Source organism: Chiroxiphia lanceolata, chromosome 1 (genome assembly GCF_009829145.1).
Source record: "Chiroxiphia lanceolata isolate bChiLan1 chromosome 1, bChiLan1.pri, whole genome shotgun sequence".
Classification (NCBI taxonomy): domain Eukaryota; kingdom Metazoa; phylum Chordata; class Aves; order Passeriformes; family Pipridae; genus Chiroxiphia; species Chiroxiphia lanceolata.
In genome coordinates this window covers 119,707,332-119,733,119 of record NC_045637.1, presented here as the reverse complement: position 1 = coordinate 119,733,119, position 25,788 = coordinate 119,707,332, and the positions used below count along the sequence as shown (strand labels likewise).

Sequence of the window (25,788 nt, the reverse complement as noted above, 5' to 3'; positions counted from 1 at the left end):
ACTTTATTACCATTTCTTTTGTCAGTTCTCCTTCCTCTGTCACTTCTCTTAAGAGCAGGGCTGAAGTTTGACCCTCACCCCTCCCTTTTCCTGCGTGTTTGCTGCTGCTACTTGTCAGTCATATTTTTCCTTAGCAAACAACTGAGTCTGAAGCCTGTTATGCTTCCTGAGGACCATTGAGCCAGCAGCTGAAGGCATCTGTCAACAGTGAGAAAAAGTCAAAACAGGCACTGAGAGTAAGGCAAGAGACTATGCCCATGTAGGACAGCCAAATGCCACCAGGAAAAGTGTGAATCTGCTCACTTCTAGACACTCAGCTCTGCTGATCCTCTCTGCAAGAACAGTGTTTGGAACAGTCTGGAGGATAACATTGCAGAACTCGATCATAATTTTGCCCACTGCAAACTTGTCCTCCCTCCCCAGACTGGCCAGCCACTGACCATCAGCTACTGAAATCATGGGACTCCATAGGGCAACAGCCACACACCCCTGAAAGCAAGCTTGGACTCCCAGAATTTCATCCAGTGATGGCAAAGTCATGGAAGTAGCTTGTACAAGTGCAAATTCTGGCCTATCACATCATCCTCAAGTGCAGAGAGGGAACCACTAGCCCTAGCAGTTGAATTTTGTGTCCCACATCCATGGTACCCTCCACTGTATATAGGGCAGAGCACACAGAAGACTTAAAACTCATGAAGGTAAAGCATGGTCCACGTCTTCCTCCTCAGAAAAAGGTAAGGAGGAAGCAGGCAGGAGTCAGCTCATCTGGAGTGTGCTCACAGAGTAGCTGCCACAGCTGCCAGTGGCAGAAAAAGTCAGGAGAAGTTGTCAGGCAGTAGCTGCAATGGTAGCATGTATGAAAATGCAGGAACAGAAAACAAACCCAGAACAGATGTAGAACAGAAATTAAGACGTGTTTCTGCATGTGAAATCTCTTTACAAGTGTCACTGGCAGAGCAACGACAAGCAGAGTCACATGCATGAGATAGACATTGGGACAAAACAGCACCTCCTGGAGTGGCCCCCAAAAGGGCTTGCAAGCCAGATGGGAACATTTTTCAGATACCTTTCCTGCAGGTTGCTTTGAAACCTGCAGTGGGATGTCCGGTGTACAGGAAGACACTAACTTTCTGGTCTGAAGTAAAACCCTCAAAATGCATTTAATGTGGTGTAAACTCCCCAGAAGCAACTGCTCCAATCTGGCTGTCTACTCCTCTTGCACCCCACTATTGATTTAAGATAACACACAGCCTGATACCAGTCAGCGCTCTGCTATAGGGACCCTTGGGCCTGACCCACCAAGACACTGTTACAGGCCATGTGAAATGCCTAAGTGTTGACACCACTTCCATCACAATAGAGACTCTTCATTCTTCATACAAGAAAATGAGAAATATAAAGGGAAACAAAAAAAAAATTCCCCCACAATTAATGTACATCTACTTTCAGTATGAATAAAAGAAGTGATTTCTCAAGATCAAGAGCAGCTGACACCAAAAGGTCCTTTTTTCTCTCAAAGGGGGTATCCTCCACTCAGGATTAACCAATTCTCAACCTTTCATTTGCATGAGATTTTAACCAAACAACAATAATTTATTTTGTAAATGTGTTAAGAACTCCATTACAATATTGCACAGATTCTGCATATCATCTTTTATCTGGATGATGTCCAGGAATTTTTAGTAACAAGTCCTAAAATGACTAAGCAGATTACTATAGAGATGATGACTTATCACTTCTCTCCAGTAATAAAACCATAAGGCATTTGTTATTTGAAGTTCCAAGCCACTGTGTGATCTCCTGTTCCAGCTAAACACAGGGGAGGTTTTGTTTCTGAGAAAACAGAATTGGGCCCCTGTGGCTTGAAGAATTTCACCATTCCATCAGAAACGCCTGACTGCTAGCCTTGCAGTCTGCCAGGTCTGGCTCCTTAGATCTTGAGCAGCATCAGGAGGATGAAAACCACATGAAGACTGGAAAAATGTGCAAAGTCAAAGGCCAAAGAAAAGACAGGGCCACTCAGAAGGATCATATGCAGTTGCTGATAGAAAGAAAAGGTTTCTTGAAGTTGAGAGCTCCTTTTAGACATATCTGTATTTTTCCATGATGCAAGTGAATTACAGCATTCATGTACGGTATGGAACTCTGGTAAGAACTCACTTACTACACTAAGAAGAACCTTCAGCTAAGACAGTAGATACAATCAATGACTACATGGTAAGAATGGAGTATTACAGCTACACCATCTTCAGTCTACGAACAGGTGCAGACTAGAAAAGTTAGCACAAACATGACTACTGTGGCACACATTTTTTGACAATGTGGAACATGCATAAATAGAAAAAACACCCTGCAGATGTTCCTTTCCTCCGAGTCCATTTTTGTTTCACAAACACCCATTGCCTAAACACACATGCAGAATCCACACAGAAAAAGCGGCTATGATATTGTTAGATGTATTGGGGGTGAGATTCCATAAAAGCTCAAAGAAAACTGTATTTCCAATCACAATTGAAAGTAAAGTTCCAAAACACATCATACTCATATTCTTTAACATATTTGAGATGTTCTAATACACATACCATACTGTATCAAAGCTTTCATCTAGTCTACTATGTATTATTCCAACTCAGAATAGCAGCGCCACAGTACAACTGGATCTTGAGGGGACAGGCAATGCCAGCAAACTTTAGCCTTTTTACCCATTTGAAGTTATTTCAATGGTACAGCTTTCCTGCAGGTATATAACTGGTAAGATATGTGCTAGGAGATTTAATTCATAATATTGACTGGCTTCTTGCCCTAGATTCAGTGAGAACGGTGCTTTGAAGGCCATGATCTAGCTACCAGCACCATGAACTGCCCAGGACCTATTCCCAGTTCTGTCACAGTCATCACAGGACTTTAGATAAAGCTCTTTGTACCTTCTGTTATATTACAATTAAGTGTAACCATAAAGCAAAATGTGACTGAAAGCTTGTATCCCCATGAATTACCCCTCTCAATAAGTGCATATACAATACACACGTGTGCCTGTGTATTGCAGACATTATCGAGGTACAGATACAGATAAGCTTATACATACAGAAAAAGAAGTGTGTGCATGCAGTCTACTACAACAAGGATCTAGGTACAATAATTACTGAAAGCAAAGCTTCCATTTAGAAACTGAAATATGTCTTAACAGTTTTCACTTCAGTGAAATTTAAAAAATGGTAAAGTTCAAATCTAATGACTCTTTAAAGCAATTACATTTATGATGTAATTTATGGCATTTATTAAACTCCTAACATATGGAATGCTCCTTTTATGTCAAACTGCAAGTTTCCCAAGACACACAAGTTTTATAAACTGTTACAGCAGGAACATTTCACTTTGCTGTGACTCACAATGGCAAGTCCTGAAGAGTTCCGTATTGCTACAGACTGTAGATCACAACCAAGAGAAAAAGAAAACCAAGAGAAGCCAAAAAAATTTCATTTCTTCATACTTGCGTTAATAGAAAGGACTGAAGCCCAGATCCAGCACAACCCTTATGATGATTCGTTTTATCACGTGCATATAATCAAACTAAGTTGAATCGGATATGCACATGGACAAAGCTTTAACAAAGCGGAAGCATTAGCAGGATCTGGGCTACATAGAAGTAATCCATTGGCCTTTTCTGCTCCTCATCTTTCTGCTCCGAACCTGTTACGTATTAATCTCCCCTGAAGCAATGTTTTAGAACATTATAGATGATCTATACACAGTCTGCATCAAGTTATCACATCTCATAAATAACGTAACAATATTTTGCTGTGCTAATTTTATTTCATCACTCCCAAGGACAAAATGGTGGTAACAGACCTGGTCAACTTGAAATACAAAACTCAAATGCTAATTTAATTTATGTTCTTTTGCTTACAGAAACGAAAACAGAAAATTAAATAACTTCACCAACGGGGAAACATTTGCTTTTACTAGTCTTAAATCAAATAACACCTGCAAATGGAGAGTTGAAGGTTTTGTTCTTTTTTTTCAATCATACAAGCCGCTTGCCTGGAGAAGTGGGTTGGTTTTCTTTATGTCTGGGGGTTCTTTTGTTTTTGTTTTTGTTTCATGAATGGTGAAGAGAAACAGAAAGCAGAAGCCAGGCACAAGTAACTGCTTATAGAGTATAAAAACTACCAATAAGAAGCGATGGTAAGCACTGAAGTCAACAACAAGTACTATGTTCTGTAGCAAAAACAATTTCCTGACAGAAGATGCATACATATTTTACAGGAAAAATGCTTCTCTATCCACTTCCACATTTTCCAGTGCATGACACTTCCAATTTCCAAGTAAACTTCTTCTTTCCCCCTCCAAGGGGAAAACTGAGGCGTTTTTTATTAATTTAAGCCTACACACAATTGAAATTTAATTTCAAATTAAAGAAAACTCAAGTATGGATATAGTCTTACTTATTGATTCTAATACAGTAATGTCCTCTAAAAAAGTTCACTAGCACATTATTTATGTCTTGTACTGGAAAACCAGCAATAAAAATCAAAAGCCCAGGCATAGCAGTTTTAATAAGACTGTAACAAATATTTTTGAGCAGTATAACTGGCTCCAAAACATTACAGTAAAGGATCCATATGCTTGTCAAAACTTGAAAGATACACTTTCAGATTTTATATATATATATATATATATATATATATATATATATATATATATGCACACATATAAATATATAGGCACATATAGATGAAAATGTCTCAAATCAGAGTGTTTTATGTATGTAGCAAACTTGTTACACTGAGAGTACTGTCGGGAATGTTGGAATGTAACTAATAATCTTACTTTTAAATAATTTTCTTCTTTTTTTTTTTTTTTACTAAATAGACAAATTCTTGATAATCAGGATAAAAACCATATGTCCATGTATTCATATTATAACTTAAAAACTTCTCTGGAACATGTGAAATATTGCTATTTTTCATTCTGTCAAAACATCTGGATTTTAGTGGTTTTATAGCACAAATGGCTTGTTCAGAGTATAGCCTTTCCCCATTTAAAAAAATTTATACACCCATTTCATTCTCATCACATGGCTAGCATATGTTTCATGCCAACTTTATTCAAGGCCAAAACCTGTCGTAACTCATCAGGCCAATGATTTACTATAGGAATGTAAAGCAAAGCAAAAAAAAAAAAAAAAAAAAGATCCAATCAAGTCAGTCAAAAAAAATTCTCCTAAATACCAAAAACTTCCACACTATTCCGAGAAGTGAAGAAATAAATTACTATCAGATTCCCAGTTTCTGTCATAATGGAAAAGAAGTAGAAGAAAAGAAATAAAGGATGAAGAAGTTAGCTTAGTTTCTGTATGATCTGTCATTGTAAGTGAAGTTTTCCAAAACCAGTAGATGAGATAAGAGCAAGTAAGGAATGCAGACTATTGAAATATTTCTCTTTCCAAGAAAATAACCAAACAAAAAACAGCTTACCCCATGAAGGCACTGCTGAAAACACGGTTGCTTTAAATTAAGGCTGTTATATTTGTAAGCACATGTCCTCCTGAGGCTTGCTCACCATTTGCCTCTTATTTCTAATAAAACTTAGAGATAGTAGAGGTAGAAGATGATCATTATTCAGCTCCTTTTATATATAAGGAGACAGATGCAAAATAAAAACAATTTTTTACTTTCAGGCAGGTGATCTAATCTTTTGGGTTTGGGTTTTTTTCCCCAGTAAAGGCCTGAAGTATATACAGATAGACCCTAATTTGTCTCTTCCAGCTTTCTAGCAAAAGGTTTGCTGCAGCATTAATCTAATGCTACTGTCTTTTACTTTCCTCAAATGTTTTATTGTTATAAAATTCAATCATTGCCACTTAACATTAGTACTGTCTCAAAGGCAGTGAGAAGGCAACCAACTGAGCAAGTGTGAAGTGAGGATTTGCCAGCAGAATGCTAGAAAAACATTCCTATTGCAGATACAGGTATTGTACACCTTCTCCTAGGCATTACCCGTACCTGTCATGCGGCACCAGTGGGAGTGGCCGGTCTCTGAGACAGAATGACTCCAGGGAGCAGCAGAGGAAGTGACTGGGGGTCAAAACCTGTCTGAAGAAACCTGCTGAAGATGGAGATGACACGAAACTGGACTGTACAGTGACAGATGAGCCTGACTTTGTGAAGGAATGACAGCAACAAGATGACAGCGAGGTGGGCAGAGTTCAGAAAATAGATAAGCCCACCAGGAATGAAGTTACGTGTCACAGCTGGGGCAACCAAGTAAGGTCACTGCTGTCAGCAGAGGGAAGATGTTGCTCTTCCTCTGCACCTCCTCTGGTACTTTGCCAACCCAGCAATGAGCCACCCAATTCACAAATCTAATAATGTCTTCTTCACAAGTAAAAATGCATTATGATTTTATCAATTTAATTTGGGTGAAAACTGGTGTGATTTCACCTGAGGAAGAGCAGCAGCCTATAAGTTTTGGACAGTACAGATGACTAAAGAATAGAGCACAGGATGACACTGTCAAGGTGACAACATGGAAGACAGACTGTGATTTCTTGGAAGAGAGGCCACCTTAGGAGAACCAAGAAAGGTAATGCTCATAAGCAGATATTATAAAGCCAATAACTCAAAACAAGCATGCCCACCTCAAGGTTTTGAAATGCCTTAGGAAGGTGCCCCTTATTCCTCAAGTGCCAGTCTACACTAGATGATAACCCTTTGCTGGTATCAATTTCCACACTTGCTCAAGAAATAAAGGACAGTGGCAAATCGAACCATTTTAATTCTGAAGAACCATGCAGATTATCAGCGTGGGGCACACAACAGAAACCAATGGGTTCTCCACAGTCTACTTCCTTGAAAGTTTGGAAAATCTTTCCCTAGATACTTTACTTTCAAGTATATCAATCTTGTAACACTGGGAAATGTAAAGATGAAGTTTATGCTTGCAACCTTAATTCTGTGTTTTGCATCTATACATTATTTATACAGTACTTAAACAAGTGATCAAACACTATTTCCACTGGACATCTGCATCAATGCAGAGCAAGGCAAAAGTTCGAAAAAGAATAAAAGTATTTAATACAGGAGTATATTTCTTATATTCCTTTAGCTGTGTATGCCAGAAGGTAAACAGTAACCAGAAACAGCAAGAAAGCAAAGTTAAACTTCTAACAAACATAGCAGAAAAATGATCACCAGGACAGTATTTTATCTGTGTTTTCAACAGTGATGCTAAGAGAATGAACATTGCCAGCAGTTCAAGGGAGGTAATCCTTAGCCTCTACTCAGCCCTAGTGAGGCTGTCTCTGGAGTGCTGTGTCAAGTTCTGGGCTCCTCAGAGAGACATGGAGCTCCTGGAGTGGGTCCAGCAGAGAGCTACAAAGATGATTAGAGGACTGGAGCATCTCTCCTAAGAGGAAAGGTTCAGGGAGCTGGGCCTGTTTAGCCTTAAAAAGAGACAACTGAGAGGGAATCTCATCAACGAATAGAAGTATCTGAAGGGAGGCTGTCAAGAGGATGGAGCCAAGCTCTTCTCAGTGGTGCCAACCACTAGGACAAGAGTAATGGGCAGAAACTGACGCACAGGAAGTGCCACCTGAACACGAGAAAGAACTTCTTCACTGTATGAGTGACCGAGCACTGGAAGAGATTGCCCAGAGAGATTGTGCAGTCTCCCCTATTTGATATATTCAAGAACTGTCTTGACACAATCCTGTTGAATGGGCTCTGTGATGACTCTGCTTGAGGAGGGAGGTTGGACCAGATGACCCACTGTCGTCCCTTCCAATCTCACCCATTCTGTGAGTCTGTGAGTTCATAATAGTGTGTGCTGATTTAAAGAAGGTCCTGTTTCTTTTCCTGACAACATATTCCCACCACTTATACCAGCTCCAGCCTTCTTCAGACCCTTCCACAAGACACTGTTATGGCAGAGGATAACCAAACAAAAAAGCTGCATAACCTGCCAGATACATGAGTTAAATCAATTCACAGAGCTGAACAGGAGGCGAGAGAGGAGAGTAGTATCTCCCCAAGCTGCAGAAAACTTACATCCACCCAGCTGCCAGCCCAACTGCACATGCCACATTCTGGAACTGGTCTCTAATTATCTGGATATCAGATTTGCCAATATATGCAGTTCTAAACCGCAGATATGACGAGCATACACCTTTACTTCTGAAGGCAATATGAGCTGCTTTTGGAACACATGAGGAAATGCTAAGCATTTGGAAACCTTCTGGTAGTAACCTGTGAATTAGTTCCCACTTGCAACATGGAGAGATAATCGCATCCTTCTCACCATTAAGATTAAACGCTAGTGAGAAATACAGTTATCAGAGCAGTAAGTGTTATAGAAAAGCTCCAGAGAAAAATGAGTACCTGTCTGCACTGCCAGGCTCCCTGTTCTTGTAAATAAGGCCCAGCATAAGGATACAATAACGTACTCTGCAGCCACTCATAATTTAATATGGCTTATTCTAAAAACCCAATGAAGCAGAAAACTTGTGGAAAAAGTGATGTCAGGAGATATATACACACACTGAAAGGGCTAAAGTAGATTCACAGAAGACAGACTTCACAATCCAAATGTTCTTTTTACATAGCTGTAAGCACTCCATTTTTAGAAGCCTTTGAATCCACACAGACATAGGTGAAACACTCATCGTTAACTCTGTTTATCTACAAGGGTTATTTCTCAGCAAAAATGTAAAGCAACCAGTGATGCCGTTACCAAGAAAAATCTGGAACGACGTAACACCACATAGCGCGATGTGAGCCTTCGTACAGCCAAAGACTAGAATGCGGATGGAGCTGCATAACCACAACCTATTGCCCTGCCCATCCTGAGAGCACACAGTCATAGGTGATACTAAGAATAAAAAGCAGGAACAACAGCTCCATCCCCTCCACATCAGCCTATGTGCTGACATTTTCAGAGACTGGAGTGATGGGGATACAACATGCCCAAGCAAAACTCAATGGGAACGCCAAAGATGACACTTCATGAGGTATCAGGAGAATGCACATGCTAAAGTTTGCGAGGCACCCAGACAGAACTGTGATGAACAATCCAGAAAAGCCCACAGAAGTGTGTCCTCAATATTAATTCACTTTTACTAATGACACAACTTGCAGTACATCTCAGTAGAAGCTGTCAAACTATCAAAGGACATAAACAGTTCACTTTGAAATAAAAGTACCTAAATGTCTAAACAACTGCAATACATAAATATGAAAAAAATTCCTCTACCATTCGCTTGGTGCTCTCAATAACAGCAGTGCATCCCAATTAGTGTATCAAAAAACACTGGAGAATACAGGTGCTGGAGGCACACACTAAAAGTCTGCAAAGACAAAATTTCTCAACTCTCACATTGCCTACAGAAGCGCAGCCCTGTCCAACCACCTATTCCAAACCTCCACCTTTTCACAAATTCCAGTTTACTTGCAGCAAGTTTTAAAAACCAACAAATTCCCATTACTCTAGACTGACGCTGAACTGCACAAGAGGTGTCACATCAAGCAACGTACCAGCAGCTCTTTGTCTCACACCATGAGAGAGGCACCGTTTTGGCTTTTCCTCTGACCTGACTTGCAAAACAAGACAAGTCACAGGGCAAAAGCACAGAGGCTCTACCTGGCATCCTGCCAGCTAGCTGTAACAGATTTTGGTAGTGTTGTTTTATATATAGCAAGAAGCAGGTCTCAGCCTTCTGCTCAAGCTTCAGATTTCCAAATGGTGTGAGGAGTAATTGCTTGTAGAACAGGCTAATTCTGAAGTGAAAGAGGGCAATGGCAATGGTGTGAGCAAAACTGGCAGTGACACCTGATGTCAATCAGCAGGGAAAGAAATGGAATGTCTGTGGATTGTCGTGTGAATTAAAACAAGACTATTTCAGAGAGAAGAAAAAACCTAAGGTAAAAACTGCATGAGACTGGACCATCACCCCTTTGATGTTTTAGATCTTCAGTGCCACCCACCATCCTGTTTCCATCTACATGGGTGCACCTGTGAGCATCTGTAACTGCATAAAAGTTATTTAAGGCAAGTTAGCAAAAACGAAAACACCAGCCTCTCAAAATATCCCTGAGAGACCACAAAGAGCAAGAAAGGGAAGAAGAAAAAAAGAGCAGTAAAGTATATAACCTGGCAGACTTGAATGGCTTTACCATACAAAACTTGGGTAAAATGCAAATTAAGGAAACAAACATCTATACCAGAGTAAAAAAAAAAAAAAAACCAACCCCAACCAAAAACAGGGGGTAGGGTGTAAAAGAACCTAAAATCTGATAGCCTATAACTATCTCTAAGGTTAAAAATTAACACAAAATTCTCACTAAGCTCTCAGCATGTAAGTATTATAACTGAAGAGAAGGCATTATACCTAAAGAAACTGAAGACATTTTAAAAACTTAACTACTATTAAAAGCTATTATGAAGCAATTAACATGTTAATTTGAATAGAAAAAAAATACTGTGTACTTACTATCATTTAGTGTTGTGAAGTCCAAGAATCGATATTCATAGCAAACATCTATCTTGGTTTCTACCTGAGGCCTCTTCAAAGTTGAATAGATATTACCAGGTCGTTTTTCATCATGCTTCTCTAGTTTGTTCAATCCACAACCCATTTCAGCAGCTCCTGATATAAAGATAGGGAAAGAGAAAAGGGAAAACACATAAACACGATTAATTTTTACTTTTTTCTTTCTGGTTTCATGCCCTACACTAGCACATTTGGTGATTTTTAATTTTAAATACAAGCTAGCTACAAACTATACGAAATAGTATAATTAAATAAATGCTCAGATAGTAACTGAAGTATATAGTACTCATATCAACCCTCAGGCATGCTATTATTTTATTGGAAAATTGACAGTTTAATGCATGTATTTTGCATCTTTCAATGTATTCAATAGTATACTCTGGAAGACACATACTCCATTATAAAAAGTAGCTGAAAATCCAAAATAACTTGCTAATATAAAGGTTGACAACTTAATAACAATTTCTATACATGCAACTACTATGAGAGCAGCTAGTATTAAGCTTTACACAGATCTCTGTAACATTAAAATTAGTATCTAGCCTTCTAATTCAATGGAAAAAGCAGGTCTGCAGAGAACTAACAGCATTTACAAAACAAACTCACTTCCTCCTGCCTCATTTTTTTAGGTAAACCACCGGAAATAATGGCACTTTACAGAAGCCACGTTCAATACAAAAGAGGCACATGGCTACAGAACTGGACTAGATAAATACGTTTCTCTTTAAAAAGCTGCTAGTCCACAAGATTTTAAAAGATTACTTCTGACAACTATTCCTGCTACACACTAAACGTTTCTCAATATCCCGCACATTATGGCTTATCTGAGTATGAAAGAATGGAAGAATTGCCTGGTTAAAATACTTAGATGATCCAAACTCTCTCATTCCTCTCACCAGCACTGGTAGGACTGAAGCAAATTATTTCAACCAGCAGCAAGTATGAAACAATAAAGACAGATCAAGCAGGTTTTTCATTACAACCCACCCAGCATCCTGCCTCTACCTACATGGAGAAACTCATGCTTTTGGGACGGAGAGGAAAATGCAGAATTAACACTCAGTAGTGACAGAGTGGCTTCCACAGGCCATTCTGCACCCCTCAAGGCATGGAATCCATTCACTGTAAAGACACTGCACAGAGCATCAGGAAGATCAGTGTTACAGCCTCCCTGCGACCTCCGATGTACAGCAATGAGCACGTGAAAAACTTCAGTCACAGACTAGGGCTGCCTTTACCTTGACAGTTAATAAACCTAAAGAAGAAAATGAAAACCTTGTTCAGATTGCCCATCTCCAAAGAGCTGCTTGCAAGCTCATGCCACAGGTCCATCCCCCAAATGCTTAGAAAGTTAAGTCAAATTTCCAGCCTCAACATATTTGGAATCTACTCGAAGAAATTTATTTATACTTATATTGTGCTCTAACTTTTATACATTTTTCACTCTCTCATATTTCCTTGTGAAATCATTCTTATTAATAGTTAACCAAATCCCTTAGCATATTTCGGTAGGACAAATGTTCTCAAGTCCTGTTCTGCCATTTCCAAGACAGGATCTCTGTTCCCTTCACCACCCCACTCACTCTCATTTGCATCACTGTTCTCATTTCTCTACATGAACACAGGTGACCATATGCTCAAAAAGAGATCTTAACAAGGCTTATTAAAATAACATTGATGCTTCCTTGTCTCTATGGCAAACAACACACCTACTGCACCCAAGATCATCACTCACAGCTAAATCATCACGTTCACAGTTTACCGTCAACTTCCCAGCAGACAAAGAACCTGTTTCTCTTTATTTTTATCCAACACAGTTAACTGAGAAGTTTCCAACTCATCCCTCAAAACTTTGCTATATTTCTTTGCATTTCTACTGCTCAGTAATAATCTTATCCCATTCTCCTGCATTCCTGGAAGAAAGAGTTGGAAGTCTTTACATGCTCAACAATACCACCCATCTTCTGATCATCTGCAGAGTCCATAAATGCACACTTACATCTTCTTGCAAAGTCACTACTAATAAATATATCGACACTCGACTGACCAACATACCAAACTTGAAAAAAGCAACATAGTAAATATTTGATGACACAAAATCTGGAAACAGAAAAAAACATTTCCTAGCAGCATCAAAAAAAGTGGATGATGTATCCTACGTGTTCCTGAAGTTTCAATATTTGGTGGATTCATCCAACAGAAAACAACCTTCCCTGATTACTTTGAGAGAAAAGTAAAAACTACTTTAACAATTTCTACCAATGAAATCAAGGTTTGGGACTTTTTTTTCTCATTTGGCATTTAAAGTTGAAAATCCTCAGGAACTTTTTATTTTCCCAAAGTGATACTTTCTACCTTTTTTTTTTTTTGGTAGTGACAAGTACTACCATCTTTGTATATACAGCAGGTTCTTTTGTCTGCCCGTGCAATATTATTAGCTTCAGTTTAAAATGTTATTTATTTTAATACACAAACATCTACTGCATATTAATGAGCCTAACGAGATACTAGGCATTTTTCCATGAACTGTAATGGAATACATCTAGCAGCGTACTTGTGCTAGTAAGGAATTGAGATAGTAGTAAGTATTAGAAAGGGTATCAAATTTCCTGTTTCAGCAGTAGGCCAGTAATTCTTATACATCTTAAGTACAGGGGACAGCACTTCATAAGGAAAAAAATTCCATTTCAGAGGTCATTAGGCCACAGTGCCTGCAACCTTTGGTTATACAAATAGTCTGAAATCCACAGGACTCTTCAGAGAGTGATGGTAGCAGAAGTAGGCCTCAGGGACTCAGTATTTCACATTGTGGAGAGTTGCATTCTTTCCTAAATTGGGGTGAAAGTGCTAGAAAATACAAGCCTGTGCTTCCAGCAGCAGCCACAGACACTCTCCTGTGCCTCTCCAGCAAGCGTTTCCTCAGCCCTTTGGAGAAAAACTGGTCAACCCTAATTGTCCATGTGAGCGATGACCTCTGCGAACATTGACAACCCACAAGCCATTCAGCATGGAGATACCTGCCCAATTGGAAATGGACTGAAAACACCCTTTTTTTTCGTGCTAATTCCCTAGTGATTGCTTACTAGAATACTGATTTTCATCTTTGTGCCGCTTGGCTAAAACTTCAATGAATTATCTTTGAAGATAAATGCTTCCTTGCATTTCATTAAGTATACACACTTATGTTACTTAAAGCATGCATATGGAAAAGGATGATGGAAAAGAATGTTTTCTCTTGAAAAAAAATGAGGGAGTAAGAGAAAAAATTAAGCTTCACAACATCACAACCTTTTCCACAGTAATTAGGATGCAAGTCCTACAGTAGTAGAAAACAAATCTTAAAAAATAAAGTTCCTACTTTAATACAGGAGTCTAAGTATTAAAATAATTCCAGAGATGTACGAATACTTAAGGTTTCCTCAAATATACTGGTGATGTGTATATGACAAGTCACTACTGAATCACCAAATTCTCCTCAAAGTTATCCCACAAACTTCCTAGTGAGACAGCTTGCTTTATAACCTTCCAAAGACTTTTAACGTTATTACCCTCTTCCTTTCATTTGCAGCAAAGTTAATGCTGTTCAGAGTCTTCCCACCATCGTCTGACAATATCTCCTTGCTTTTCAGTTACAAATTCAGTTGCCAACAGGACATTATTCACCTTATTAATTTTCTACACTGGAGGTATCAAAGAGTGCTGTAAGAAATATTCATCACTGATGTATTCAAAGTAACCTAAACACATTTCAATCTACTTTTTCAGGAGGTATATTATTTGGCTATAAGGGATGTTTAAGGTTACTGTACAATTTATATTTATCCTGGCTTTCTATACTTGCATGTGAATTCCACTTTTTTTTTTACTCATATTAAAACAAAATATTATCACTAATATCCACTTTTTAGTAAAATGAAAAACAATTCTTCAAAAACACTACCAAATTTTCAAATTCTTTTTGCTCTGCAGTAGGTTCTAAGACACACATTTTCTTTCTCATGAATGCAAAAATTAATTATCAAGTCACAAGTTCCTTACTTACAAGAAATACCTTCAAAAAGTAACATCTAACAAAGAATATTAACCACTAAAATTAAGATTTACCTATGAGCTCTTACAACTACACATGCCAGAAAAATTAATTCTGTCAATAAACTCACTTAGATTGCAAATTATCTTACACATGCTTTATGATCTTGTTAATCTCAAATTTTTCATGTGTTCAGCCATGTGATGATAAAACTAGAACTGAAACCCAAATCTAATAACAGATTGGGTTTTTTTAGTCTGTATATCACTTTAATTCTGAAAAGTATCAAAAATAGAAGGTACAATGAGTTGCTGAACAACAGCAAAGCCTAGTCAATTAATTCTTAAGTTTCTCTTGTGAATGACAGCAAAGGCCTTCACTGGTTAGGGAAGGAGCAGCTTGCTTCTGCAAACTGAGTTCAAAAATGTAACCCAGAATTCGTACAACCCAAGCAAATGTCCAACTTGCAAGCCACAGAAAAAGCCTCTTACTGCCACCTCCTCCTCTCCATTACTGTCCTCCCTCATGAATTTCAGGAGTAGAGGAGCTCTGTGGAGCATCTGGAAAACAGGATAGAAACTCACCCTAGCATGGCACATAACCTCCCCTGTGAACACTCCTTCCCAAAACAGGTTTTATTTAAACCTTTGCCATGAAAAAAGACAAAAAATGACAACAAACTGTACTCAGCAAGAGAAAAAAAAAATCCAACAATATTTCCATTTTTAATCACCTCTGCAACCCACGAAAATTAGTGTATCTCGAATATAACATAGGAATTTTTACAGTTTTTATAGAGATGCACAGAGTTCTCAACTAATGATCTCTGAACCTAAGCTTTCTAAAACACGCTCTGCAGCTTGGGTTTGCTTTCTCACATTGCTAGGGTGTGTCCAAAATAGATGAAATACAACAAGATCAGAATTAGCAAAGAACAATAAGGATAAAATAACACCATGTAGCTAACAACTTATTTTCTTGTTAATAGTTATTCAGGTCCCATGATTGCTTTTCAGCAGGAAAAGAGCACAAAGAAAAGGAAGAGGAAAAAAAAACCCTTGTCTTTGATCTGATTTTCTGTTTGGAGGTTTTGGGGAACAAATTAAACTAATTTTCTGATTTATTGATCCATCCTTTCATGAAACTCCATAACAATTTATCTTCAAGGAATAATAATGAAAATTACGCTGAAATGTAACAGAACCACATGGCTAATGGAAGCTTGACTACATTACCAGAGTAAGTAATTTAAGGGATTTTTATCAATTAAGTACATATTGGCTAAATAGTTTATTTCAACTGTATCAATGCATTGTGTTGATGACTACTTAGGGGGATGATTTGAAAAGAATTCTGATGCAATTCTTTTAAATACTTATAATATTAGAATCAATTGCTAAGTATATAGCATTAGATAGAATATTCTAACAAACGTGTAAATGTAATACATTACCATCTGAAATAGAACCAAGGTAATTTTAGTATTTACAATGTGCTATATGGACAATTCATGCTAGTCAGCTTGTTTTTAAGCACAATCAGTGAAAATAAGTTTTCCTGTATTAGTATTTTTAAGGCGTTTATTGTCCAGGACTAGTGACTGCATTCTGTAAGCTTTATCACAAATTATTTTTTAAAATACATATAATAAGTTACTGCTAAAGTTCCTTTCACAAAATTATGGAATATAGTATTCTTACTGATGAGTGCAGCAGCTGGGAAACAAGATAACTGCAATGTATTAATAGGTTTTCTCTCTTGATTTTGTTTAAGACCTTTCATCCTCGTTCCTCCTTTCATGGGTAATACTTAGGTACCTCACAGGGATGCTAGAAGGCATTTATAAATAATTACAGGACTTCACATTTGTTGTGTAGTAATGAGACATGCTTATTTTCTTAAACCCTCACTCCTGCAATCCTGACCTTTCCATTTTCAACATAATAAGCACTTCATGCTCAGTTCACTTGCTAGCATGTGGTCACTTAATTCTTGCATCCTTCCCACTCTACAAAAAACCAGAGTGTTTAGTCCCCCACTCAGCTCTAAACAAACCCTGAGAGACCTTGCAAATTATGGTCAAGTCCCTTTCCTAGCATAGTTAAAGCAATGAAGCAGAGGAGGAATAACAAGGCAAAAAAACAGCGCAACTGAAGCAAAGAATTAAGAACATCAGACCTGACAAACTGGGTGTACAAACAAACAAAGAAAGCAGAATAGTACGCCAGGATGATCCTTTGTCAGTTCCTAGAACAGAGCTCTGTCCATGACATATCCCCATTTTCCCTGCCCTGGCTTACCACTGCATAGTTTTTTTCTGAGATTACACTGTTTAAGAGGGAAATTCCTTACCAACAGATACATCTGAAAAAAAAGAAGACCAAGTGGGTGTTACCAGAGGAAAGTATGTAAGCATATACTCAATAAATATTGAAATAATGTTTATTTGTGGGGATGGATCTTTTGTTTAAGTAACTTAAGTTTACCAAACAATTCAAAAGATTCTTAAATACTTATTTTGAAAATACAAGGAATAATTACCATAAATCCCATAATTACCAATAGTCCCATCTATTGTTGGATGCTACAGCTGACCAATTTTTTTTCACCATATACTTACAGAATTGACCAGTGCTGTCAGGATTTTAGACTAGAGGCTGATAACTAAATCTCAGCTTACAGAAAGGTTGGTGAAAGAATAATCCCAGATTTATCCTTTATCATTGATTTGATTTAAATTAAACTGCAGAGCAACCCAAGTAAATATGCAATTAAGGTTTCCACTTTCAAAAAGCAAATCTCAAAAACTAAAGAATTCATTAGTGAGATGAACAGGAACAAACAGGAGGATGTGAGCACAGGGGAGGTCTGGAACATGTTTAAACTATAATATGAGTATCTGCAGAACTTGGAACCCAAGAAAGTGACAAGAGAATTTGTAAGAAGGTTTCCAGACACAGCAAGATGACTTACTTAATAAAGAAGGAAAGCTAGAACAAGCAGAGAGATTTCAAGGGACAGGAACAAAGTTCAGCAGAGGAAACTATAGTCTTGGATCAAGAAACACCAGCATGAAACGAAATGTGCCAGAAGCCAAGGCAAGTTGGAGAGGTCAAAGATAGCACAACTTAACAGAAGTAGAACACAAATCAGGACTACCCTGGACTCATACCAAAAACTCTGGATGCTCTGTCATAATGAACTGCATTTCTACGATTAAAAACCAAACTATTGCATCGGGTTTGGTACTGTCTCCCTGGGAGACAAGAAAATGTACTGACTACACAAAAAAAAATGGAGAAGAACATAATTTGGCCAATTAAGACAATTGCTAGTCTAGCCTCAAGAGTTTCTAAGCTTGAAAACAAAGTAATATGTGGATAAATACGATATGGATTCCGTAAAGTTAGAACAGACTACCCTGACAGGTCTTGTATACCCAAGTCACAAAGAAAGCACAGCCCTAGCATGCAGCATGTCAAATAACACGTCACCATGATAACATGATTTCAACAAACTCTTATTAGGTGCTGTTGTCCTTACTGCAGTGTTCAAAACACTGACTTGGGCTCAACTCTGCTGCCCTGTATAACATACACTTACTTTGCTCTGTGCTGTCCCTGGGCCTGCAGGTCATCAGGCCACCTCTGTGGGCTTCCTGCCCATAACCAGGGGCTGCCATCAGCCACACTTAACCCTCTCCAGGGAAACAAAGCTGGGGTTTATGTGTGTGCACGTGGGGAAGAGCAAACAGGATCAGGGAGAACTGGTGGAGGAGGAAGTCAAGTTGTGCTAGTGTTGGGGAGCAATCTGAGGAACAGTAGGCTGGTGGGAGACCCTTGCTTTCTACCCTACCCACATCCCCCTGTAATGCTCATCCAAAATATCTCATACTTGGTGATACCACAATGCTGTCTTTCAGTACAGCAAAAGATTCAAATAGTACCTCATATTCTAGAAAATACTTTCTCACAGGGTATTTCTGGTCAAGATAACAGTGTTAATGTCGCTGAACAAGGCACAGGTAAAATTTACCTCAAAACACCATATGCAAATGTTCAAGCAAGTTGCCTCCCCTGAAGACAGGAGACTACAAAAATGCTAAGAAGGACTAGAGAACTACTCTGAAAAACGTAATGGAAAATCACAGCAGCTAAATTTGTTGTCTAGAAAATAAAGACTGAATGAATCTGACAAAGGTATATGTAGGAATGTTAGGAATCCAACTTTCCTTTAAAGTTAGACCCCAAACCACTCTGAATCCACAGAAAACAGGTATGAAAAACAGATGCATACTGCAACGTATGCACAACTGCTTCAGGACAGTGAGTAAAACCATGGTAAAACACAAAACTAGAGAAACTAGACAGTTCTATGCTTACTGCCTTTTGCCAGTTTGCCATGGAGCAAAACCCCAGCCAACCGACTGAGGGCAAAAGCTACAGTGGATCACTGGTGTCAGGTGTGAAGCTGTGGGATCTCACATAAAGCTGGGGATGGAATAATAGTTATGCCAATATTTTTTACTTGTTTTAAATACAAACTTCATCAATTTTGATTTTTCTTCTTCACAAGTCTATGACTCCAGCTTTTACACCACAGAGTCTGAGACCACTTCATTATACCCAACATGGTATTTGCATTTCCCAGTACCACAGCTCAGAACTCCCTTAGGTATTTAATCACAGCTGTATACAATCATTTCATGCTACATTCTCATTCTTGGAATAGGGAATGCCAGCATTCACAGGGTGGAAAGCCCCTTGTCTAATGTAACTAACTTGAGGTTAAGTCAGATTCCTAAAATAACCTTTCATTCTGAGACTTTTCTTTTTCCTTAGAGAAAATAGAAATTAAATATGATCAGAAATTAAATGTGATCATTAGCACTGTGATTGCCAGCAACTTGTTATTCAATACTAGAAGCTGAAATGGACTGGATTCATTAAAAATAAAACATAAAAGTAGATGTACAAAAAGATTTCCCCTCGAAAGCTGGAGATCAGCTAAGTCTTCATAATGTTAGTTATTCTCCTCCTAAATATATAAATAAAATCCTTTTTTTTAAAGGGAATAAAAACAGAAGTGGCATACAATCATACTACAGCTTCCAAAGTTTGGCTGAAAACATCAAAGAACATTCTGACAGGTATAATTATATTTTTATCATTTTAAATCCAGCAATCGCTTTAGCACAACAGCCACCCCTACCAAGACCCCAAGTGGGCTCCAGCACCGCTCCCCGTCCTGCCACACAGCAGCCTCTGGTTCAGCTCGTTTCCTGGGTCCGAGCTGGAAGCGCTCCGGAGGGAAGCACGCTCAGGCGTAATGGAAAACAAATGTCTCCTATTAATTATTAGACTAAGCTGAAAGTACCACAGAAGAGCTCTAAAAGTCCATCCAACTAAATTCCCCTTTTCCAGAAACACGTAGGCTGTGAGAAGAGGCTGCTCTGACAAGAATTCAGATAAACCAGAGATGTATTTCATACTCAGACGTACAAATGCTGACCCGTGGTCATCCTGCCTCTCTTTACATTCCAAGAAAAACGTGCTGAAACAGCATCGAGAACTCTAAAAGGCATTAAAACTAGAAAACAGCGACTGTAAAAGCCCAAACCCCAGCCAGCCGCACGGCAGCACGCCGCGGCACCGCCGCCTCCAGGTGCCCGGCATGTAAGAAGGCGCCGGGCTGGGCGGGCGGACACCCGGCTCCTCTCAGAGCTCCGCTCCCGGCTCTGCCCCACGGCGGCCACGGCTGGACACGGACTTCCGCGCCGGCGGGGAGAGACTGCCAGCACTGCCGCCTGCGGTCCCGCCGGGCCGAGCCCGGGGGTCTCTGCACACACCGGCTGACAGGACGCCGTCTTCCCGGGCGGGCTCCGCTTCGGCTCCTCGGCAGGACCGCGGCGGGCGGACCCTTCGGAGAGGCAGCACAGACCGCAACCCGCCGGGGAGCGGGCAGGAGGCAGTGCCCCTCTGTGCCCCGCGAGGGTCTCCAGCAGCCCCTTCCAAACCAGGGCACGCCGGGCCAGCCCGCGCCCCGCTCCGAACTTCGGGAGCCAGAGCACCGGGACGAGCCGGAGCCCCGGAGCGGTTTTCCTCTCTCCGCGCCGACCCTGCCCAGCAGCAACCCCCTCCCGCCCCCTCGCCGAGTTTGCCCGCCGGGCCGGAGGGGTGTGCGGCGGTACCTGGGGCAGGCGGCGGGCGAAGCGCAGCCCGGCGCTGCTGAAGGATGCCCGGCGGGCGGAGACGGCCGGCCCCGCTGACAGCGCTTCCTCCTCCTCCTCTGGCTGCCGCCCGTGCCCGCCCGCCGCGCTCCGGGGCCGCTCCCCCCTCGGCTCCGCGACAGGGAGGTGCCGGGGCAGCGCCGCGCCGCCACACGGCCCCGCCGCCCGGCACAAAGTTTGTGCGGCGCAGCCCGAGGCGGCGGCTCCGCTCGGCGCTCAGCCCGGCCGGGGGCCGCGGCCACTTCCTCTTCCTCCGAGCGGCGGCGCCGAGCCCCGCGCCCAGCCCGAGCCCGGGCAGCCGTGGGGGTAGCGCCGCTTCCCGCTCGCTCCTGCGACACGGCCCGAAGGCGGATTGCTCCGCCCGCCGGACAGGGCGGGAAGTCCCCCGTGCGCTGCCCGCCTCAGCCCACACCCCGGCCCAGGCACAGCTCCCCCATGTTCCCCCCCATCATCGCTGATGATACAAACTGGGAGGAGTGGCCGATACCTCCGAGAGCTGTGTGGCCCTTCAGAGGGACTTCTATAGGTCGGAGAGTTGGGCAGAGAAGAACCTTCTGAAATTCAGCAACGTCAAATATAGCGCCCTGCACCTGGGGAGGAATAAGACCCAGGCACCAGTACAGGCTGGGGGCCAACCTGATGGAAAGCAGCTCTACAGAGAAGAACCTGGGGGACAAGCAACTGTCCATGACCCAGCAGTGTGCTCTTGTGGCCAGGATGGTCAACAGAATCCTGGGATGCATTAGAAAGAGCATTGCCAGCAGGTTGAGGGAGGTGATCCTGCCCCTCTACTCAGCCCTTATGAGGCCACATCTGGAATGCTGTATCCAGTTCTGGGCTCCTCAGTACAAGAGAGACATGGAGCTCCTGGAACAGGTCCAACAGAAAGCTAAAAAGCTGATCAAAGATCTGGAGAATCTCTCTTACAACAAAAGGCTGAGGGAGCTGTTCAGTCTCGAGAAGAGGTGACTGAGAGGGGGCCTCGTTAATGTGTATAAATATCTAAAAGCTGGGTGTGAAGAGGATGGAGCCAGGCTCTTCTCAGTGGTACTAAACCCTAGGACAAGAGGCAATGGGCAGAAACTGATGCACAAAAGTTTCTTTATTGTGCAAGTGGCTGCATGCTGGAACAGATTGCTCAGAGTTTGTGGAGTCTCCCTCACTGAAGATATTCAAGAACTGTCTCGATGCAATCCTGTGCCATGAGCTCTAGGATGACCCTGCTTGAGCAGGGAGGTTGGACCAGATGACCACTGTGGTGCCTTCCAACCTGGCACAGAGTTGGTACTCTGTGACTCTGTACTACAGCTGTGCTCCTTCCCCTCTGCCCCCAGCCAGCATAGGCTTAGTCCTATCAGCTCCCACACTGTTGAGCCAGAGCTGGGGTCACCGCAGTGGAACAGGTCTTCTTATGCCCAGAGCCTTGCATATCTCTTTTCAACATGCCTGTTCTCTCAGATGGTGGCAAGCCCTCCCAGCTCCAGCTCAAGTGAGTTCAGCTCACTCAGCCTCTCCTTGCAGGACACATGCTCCAGCCCTAGCCTTGGTGGCCCTCTACTGAACTTGTCCCAGCTTGTCAGCAGGATTCTGAGAGGGGAATGACACATCTGGACACAGCATATGGTCTAGAAGGGCCCTAATGAGCGCCAAATAGGATCATCACTTTTTCCAAGCTACTGGCATGCTGTTACCTTTGTTGGTTATGGTCAGCTTATTGCCTACTAACAGAGCTGCCACTCAAACAGGTGGTTCCCAGTCTGGATCTGTGCAAGGTATCCTCCCTTTCCAGAGGCTGAATGTTTGTCCTTGTTAAACTTCAAAAAGTTCATGCTGGCCTGTTCTTGAGCTTGCCCAGGTCCTTTTGGACAGCAGCCCAGCTGCTGAAGCTTGTCAACAGCACCCCCAGTATGCAGTCATGTGCAAACAGTGGATCCTGTCATCTCCTCCAGGTCCTTGAAAAAGATGTAAAAATACAACAGGCCTCTCCTTGGTATTGCCCTCCAGGCAAAGTGCAACCCATTAAACTGCAACTGTCTGACCCCAGCCACACAACAAGGTTTTTACCCACCTAGCTGTCCACCCATCCAGACTGCAGAATCCTAAGCATATTCAAAAATAGCATGGGAACCAGTGCCAAGCACCTTACTAAAGTTGCCATGGTATCCACTACTATCCCCATGCCTGCAAATGCCTACATTTTATCAAAGAAGGCAAGCAGTTGGTAAGGCATGATGGCACCCTTTCTAGACACGACGTATACAAAAGCAAGTCTGTTCCAAGGGGACTCAATGATTTTAGCAGGGACTGATTTCCTCATGGTTCCCCAAAGTTGTCCTTCTTGCCTTTTCTGGAATTGGCCTTGCTTTAGTTAATTGTGGACTATCCTCACCCCACTCTCTTTTCTGTCACTCATACACAACACAAAATAGAGCCACACTCTCAAGGCATCAATCAGCTCTTCTCAGCACCCTCAGATGCAGCCCAGAACCCCAGCCCAGCCCAGGCAGATTTGTACAGGTCAAGTTCTCAGAAGAATCCCTCTCTTGATCCTCATCCATTGCTCGCAGCTTTTTGCTTGCTTGAATCTTCTTCTAAGCACATGGGTCAGGTCACTGAGGCAAAAGCAGCTCTGAGTACATCAGCCTTACCTGTATCCAAATTCAACAGGCCTACATGTTCCTTGTTCAGCCTCTTACTGTTCACAGAGGTTTTTTGAGAGCAACATGAGATTCCACAAGCCCTTTTGTGTGTCAACACCGTCCCTATGTGCTTTGACAACATTTCTGTAACTCCTTCACCATAAACTGTTCTTGCTTCCACCATGATAGTTTTGCAAGGAAGTCCAATCAGGTGTTCCCAGCTTGGCCTAGCTGGTATCCCAATTCATCAAGATGGTTTCCTATTTGGACGTGTCACTCTTGCATCGGAAAAAGGCTCCCATTAAAAATCTGCCTGCTTTCCTATGCTCCCTTCACTTTTCAAAGCTGCCTCCTATTTACCAGTTCTCCAAATAAGCCGAAGTTTGCTCTCTGAAGTCCAAGGACTTGCCGTCCTCGCTCCCTTCAGCAGGATCTTGAGCTCCACTGAATGACCATGACTACAGCCAGAGTTTCTACTACTGCATTTCTAAACAATTTTTCCTTGTTAATGGACATCCATGGCCCTGGCTGGCCCATTCAGTGTATCTACCATAATGGTTTCCTGAAATCTGCAAGGTTGTTTCCATCCCATCCAGCTGTCAGGAAGACTAACCCCTCTCCAAGAATCAGGATTTGTGACCCAGAGATGTCATTGAGTTGCTATTTTAATCAACCTTCATCATGAGTAGCTGATCTCTAATTCACCATCACCCTCAGTAGTCACTCCTTTGAGCCTTAGTGTTCTGGACCAGCCTGTTGTCCATCCAAGAGCTCCATACACTGAGCAACCCTCCATCCTCATCTTTCCGCTCCAGAAAAACAGGTATCCATCCCAAATGTTGTGCTTGTGGACCAAGTGTGGAACTATGCATACCACTGTCACTGTACTTTCCCTTATTAGGACAAAAGCCTATTCAGCAACTCCTAAAACACCCCTGATTAACACAGAAACTGCTTGAAGTCCTCGTGCTCAGCAGGCACGACTACATTTGCTATACATGGTCCACTTAAGAATCTCTCTCCCTACTGTGTAGGTGCATAAACAAAATTATGTAAAAATATATAAGCAAACCCTACACTGGCACCTCAACTCCTTCCTAACTGCAGAACATTTCTGTATTAAGTGCTGCTATTATGATGGATGAACTCTATTTGAAAGCACTGCCCCCACTTTTCCCTCAAGTGCTATCAGGAAACAAAAAGATCTCTCCAGTGGCCTTAAGTCCTCCTAAAGCACAACTATCACCATTAGCGAGCAATCAGTAGCCAAAAGCATAACATCAAAACATTTGGAAATGAGGAAATCAAGTTACTTCACCAGCACTGAACTATGAAGCAAACAGTACCAATGCATTTTGTCTGGGAACTTTACCCATCTCCTTTTTCTATTTCCTTCTGTGTATTTTGGTTTTATCCTCTCCATTTCTTTTAATTATACACACAGTTTTTCCTCTTTCCTTGTCCCTCGTCATTTTTCCTCCACTCATTAGTTCCTCTGTCTTTCTGACCATGTGAGAAAGCAGCATGCAGTCCCATCAGGGTGCCGTGTAATCGAGCTGTTTTTCTAATATTACTGCTAAAGCATATGGGGAAGGATTGCTAAGTGTATAGGAAGATGTGAAAGTGCAGCCCTCCCTGTACTGTAAACACATCAGGTCATAGATGGCTCCAGAAGGAGCATCCTAGGCACCAGAGCTTGCTGACACCATGGGAAATGCAGATCTACACCTTGGGGGTTGAATTGAAAGGATGTCTGACAACATTGAAGACTCTTACTGGTGCAGTCTTCTCACATAAAGGAACATCAACACTAGAAAAACAACATTCCTAGATGTCTGTATATTGTTATGAAGTAGCAGTCCTGTACACATGAAAAGTGTTTCAAATTAGTGTTTACAGTGGGTCACATAGCACAAACGCAGGCACTACAAAACATCTTTCCATTGCCCACTTCAAAGTCATGCATCAGACATGTCTGCAAACTTAACAGGGATCAGATACGAGGTGTTTTGATGCACCAGTTTCAACCTGGAACTCTTCTATTCCAGCATTAGATACATAACCCATTATGTCATTCCTGCACTTTTTATTAGAGGCAAATTTGAATTAAAAGTTGGTTCTGTAGGATTTTGGTCATTAAGACATTTTTCTCTGGCTACAAGAGTATATTTGAGAAGCAGCAGATTGATTACCAGGATAGACACCTCTACTATCACCTATTTCGGTGTGCCAACACTGAAATTCAACAAAACAAAGATGGTTCAAGTGCCTGGTATCAAGGCATGTAAGTTGAAGCATAGCACCTAAACTGATGCTGTACATCTAAACTATTGTTTCTAGACTA

At 41.4% G+C, this 25,788-nt stretch overlaps 1 protein-coding gene across 3 annotated transcripts in view; it reads right to left on the bottom strand.

The window, feature by feature from the left end:
* Positions 1-20,999, bottom strand: part of RFTN1 (raftlin, lipid raft linker 1) — a 98,058-nt gene extending 77,059 nt beyond the window's left edge. Inside the window, exons 1-2 of one of the 3 annotated variants that reach the window (XM_032675492.1) lie at positions 20,767-20,999; positions 10,487-10,642 (exon numbers count right to left, since the gene is read on the bottom strand). In XM_032675492.1, the coding sequence (XP_032531383.1) occupies positions 10,487-10,631 (145 nt within the window). In that variant the 5' untranslated portion in view covers positions 10,632-10,642; positions 20,767-20,999. Of the gene's footprint in view, positions 1-10,486; positions 10,643-19,787; positions 19,871-20,766 lie in introns of those variants that run through there. The other 2 variants (XM_032675471.1, XM_032675481.1) reach the window with 2 other exon arrangements.
* Positions 21,000-25,788: the final 4,789 nt, after the last annotated feature.